General features: G+C 28.9%; 1 protein-coding gene across 1 annotated transcript in view; it reads right to left on the reverse strand.

Moving 5' to 3' along the window:
- LOC100302479 overlaps positions 1-3,862 on the reverse strand; it is an 11,749-nt gene that overhangs the window by 2,618 nt on the left and 5,269 nt on the right. Inside the window, exons 4-6 of the mRNA XM_003244420.4 lie at positions 3,502-3,564; positions 1,198-1,254; positions 121-144 (exon numbers count right to left, since the gene is read on the reverse strand). Of these exons, the coding sequence (XP_003244468.3) occupies positions 121-144; positions 1,198-1,254; positions 3,502-3,564 (144 nt within the window). The remainder of the gene's footprint in view (positions 1-120; positions 145-1,197; positions 1,255-3,501; positions 3,565-3,862) is intronic.

The raw sequence follows: 3,862 nt of genomic DNA on the forward strand, positions 1-3,862 counted from the left end.
CAAACATAAGTAAGACTTGGAATAACTAACAATTTAAAGTGCTATGGTTTTATTGTTTCAAAGGGAAATTAAATTGTAACGCGAATTCGCAACACAGTGAAAAACACAAAAGTTACGTACCTTTTTCTTCTTTTTTTTCTACACCTAATTTATATTAAAATAAAAAAGGTTTATGCGTGATTAATGTATACATATATTAATTGCCTAACAATACTGTTAAACATATGAAAACAAATTATAGACATTTATGTTACCCTTATCACCTATAAAACATTAGAAGTATTTTTTAGTTCTCAATATAATAACTATCCTCAATATATAAAACTACAAATAGGTATATTATAAGTTTAAGATGTTATTATAGGATTGAGATCAAAAAACCATAATCTTTTTATAAATTGCAAATTATATTATTAATTAATACCTACTAGCATAATAGTTCTTATCATGTAGGTATCTAATCATAGGCGCAAATAGCGTTTGAAATTTAGGGGGGCTAATAGGGCTGTACTTTAATAATATTGAATATGTTTAAAACCAAATGTAAGAAATGATTGGGAGGGCTATGTACATTTTTTTTTTTTTTTTGGGGGGGGGGCTTAGCCCCTAAGCCCCCTTCCCCTATTAGCGCCTATGTATCTAATAACTCAATGCAGAAAATATCTAGTGTTTTTAAGAAAAAAAAAAATTTATTTTAATAGGTAAGTAGGTTCAATATCTAAATTTGAAACATAAACTATATCTTAACGCCAGGATTGGGTGTATTATAGTAGTTACATGTAACTAAGTTATGTAACTCGGTTACTTTTGTAACTTCTAACTTGTAACTAGTTACAACTTACAAATTTATAGATACATGTAGGTATAGAATAACAATATCATATAATGATGTGATAGTTATAGACATAAATAACTAACTAGGATATTATTCCATTTTCTTTTAGTATTTGTTTGTCAATTGTCGGTAGTAGTATTAGAAAAACACGTCATAAGTAATATCGTAGAACATAATAGAAACAAATGCTACTAAAGTATCATTGTTTATTAAAGTATATTTCAGTTGTCCTTTATTCTTTTTATTTTAGTCGAATACAACAGCTATTATAGCACTGATTCTTAGTTTTAGAGTTATATATTATAAAGCATATTACGTGTGAAATTTATGTTTTGTAAACAGCTAGTTTAACACCTAATTACCTTTATTATCTTTCATTTCAATTTTTTCAACTTTCTCTAGATGATCACATAATGGTACTGAAATAATTTTGATTAGGTTCAATTAAGTATTTATTGTTAATTTATAAGTGATCAATTTTATATTTACACATGTTCTCTAAATTCAGTAAAAAATATACATGAAGTATAAACGCTTTATAAGTCAAAGAAGAAATTGAACTAAAATGTATAATAAAAATAATATGATAGTTAGATTAAATAATAAGATAGATTAGGGGTCTAAAATTATATTGACGTCCCGTGTCAAAAAATTACTGTATTTTTTTTTCGAGTGTTCCATTAATTTTTGTATAATGTTATATTGGAATATATTATGTATGATTTATGTATGTATATTATTATATTATATTCAGTACAACAATCTAATTTTTCTGAAAGACGTCAAAGATGGGTACTGAAAAAGTACTAACATTGTGATGATATTTATTTAAAAAAAAAATTTATACATAATCCATGTAATAAAAATATTTTGACTTAGCTTGCCTCAAAATGTTTTCCATAGAATTAAAATCTATGTTATAGACAATAATAAATAACCATGATATTATTCCAGTGTCCATACCATTCAAATACTTATAAGTAAAATTTAAAAGTATTTAAAAACCTATTCAACGAAAAAAATAATTTGCTCAATTTTTTTACATCAATGCCTATTGTAATTTATTCCATCATCTCATAAGTACAGTATACATTATCGTATTCTTCTCCGGCTCAATGGGGCCGTTTGCGTCATTTGTCACTTATATGATTTCCCACCATTGATTTCTATCCAATGCCACCCTGATATTTTAAGTAGTATCTATTCTTGTTAAGGGTCAATTCACCGAGTCGAACCACAATTTAGAGCAGTCTCACTATGCGCCTTTTTCCACACGGTTTTTCCGTGAGAGGTATCCTTATGGGACATCCTTCTGTACTCCAAAAGTTCCTTCCCAATTCTAATGTTCTTCTTCTAAGAAATTAGCGAAAAGTTTTGACATAACCATGTATTTCATTTTAGCTTTGTTAACTATTATACCTATGTTTTGACTTACTTTGAATAATCTTTCGACGATATTAGTTACTTCATTAATTATTGATGTTCCTAAAATGACTAAGTTATCTGCTTTTGCTAGAAGAGTACTTGTTCCGACTACTTCCATTTATCTATATTCTTGAGCATCACTTATCAATTTTTCTGGGGCAAGATTAAATAGCACTAGAGATGTAGAGTATGCTTGCCTCAAGCCAATTTTACATTTAAATGCTGCTGCTTACGTCATAAAGCACACTTTTCGGTATGTCTATTGATTACATATTTTGACAAGTTTCAATCGTTTCTTTGGTATACCTAAATTATTTTAAAACTGTCCATAGTTGTTCCCGGTCAATACAATCCTATACTTGCTTAAAGTCCACAAAAATAATATGACGGTATTTTATATATTCGTAGAATTTTTTCATTAGCAGTGTAATTGTAAATATTTGATCCGTTGTAAGCTTTTCATTCCAATAGGTCTATTTATATTTTCTCGTACTATTTTTGCGTTCATGTCCACATTATAATTACAATAGAGTGTCGGGTGTTGTGTATTATAAAGCCATTCAAGTTCATCATAAAAAATGTCCTTGATTTCTCCGTATTTTTCTTTTCACTCGTCGAGTGACAACTGGATATTATGATTTTTTTCCCATTGATTCTCAGACAGATGAAACATATTCGCTCATTTATGGTCTCAAATTTTTGTGACGTTCTTTATCAAATAAATCCGATTCCAAACGCATGTCTATTATCATAATATCCACTATAAAAGATTGTTGTCTTTTCTTGTTTAATACTACCATGAAATAGCCATATCATCTCATGTAGAGCTTCGATATTTAAATTATAAACTATTATCTCATAAATAACTACTTTCGTTGACCCTGATTCAAAAAGTGTTCTGATATATTCCAATCCGTAAATGGCTGATTCTTTTCCTTTTTTCACTTCCAGTTTGGTAATCCTTTATGCACAATATCTGAGTTTTATTTGAAGTTTCTTAACATAAGAGTGTTTTTCAGTGATAGGGTGTTGGCCCATCAAAATCATCATAAATGAGGGGCCCAACTTTGTGGTAATTGGCCCTTCAGTGACTGGACCTTATGTTCACTTACTCTTTTGAATTGTTTATATACCTTCAAGCTAGACCTTTACCTCAGTGACCGAAGTACCGAATAAGGGTGCTCCATGCAATATAAAATATTTAAATGTAACACATTAAATAACTATAAATATATACTTACCTAAAACTCTAAATGCTTTTTCTGACCCAGTAGAATTTGTGATGTAAACATTATTTCTCGACTCTAAAAAGATTTATTATATTATTTTTAAATCTCGGTTTTTTACTGATTTTGCTGTCATGTTTATTGCTTCCACTCTTCCAACTCGAGATATCATAATGCTGAAACCCGGACGAGGGGAAACCAAAACAATGGCACTGTTCACCCAAAAGATGCAGCACCGTATGCACCGTGTTTATAAGAAACATTAAGTATAAAAGTTTTAGATAATTTCATGAGCTTTATTTTGTTAAAAAAAAATTTCCCTCCTATGCACCGTTTTCGAGATATAAGCGAAAAATTAAAAATGCATATTCTTACT

Source organism: Acyrthosiphon pisum, chromosome A2 (assembly GCF_005508785.2).
Source record: "Acyrthosiphon pisum isolate AL4f chromosome A2, pea_aphid_22Mar2018_4r6ur, whole genome shotgun sequence".
Taxonomy (NCBI): domain Eukaryota; kingdom Metazoa; phylum Arthropoda; class Insecta; order Hemiptera; family Aphididae; genus Acyrthosiphon; species Acyrthosiphon pisum.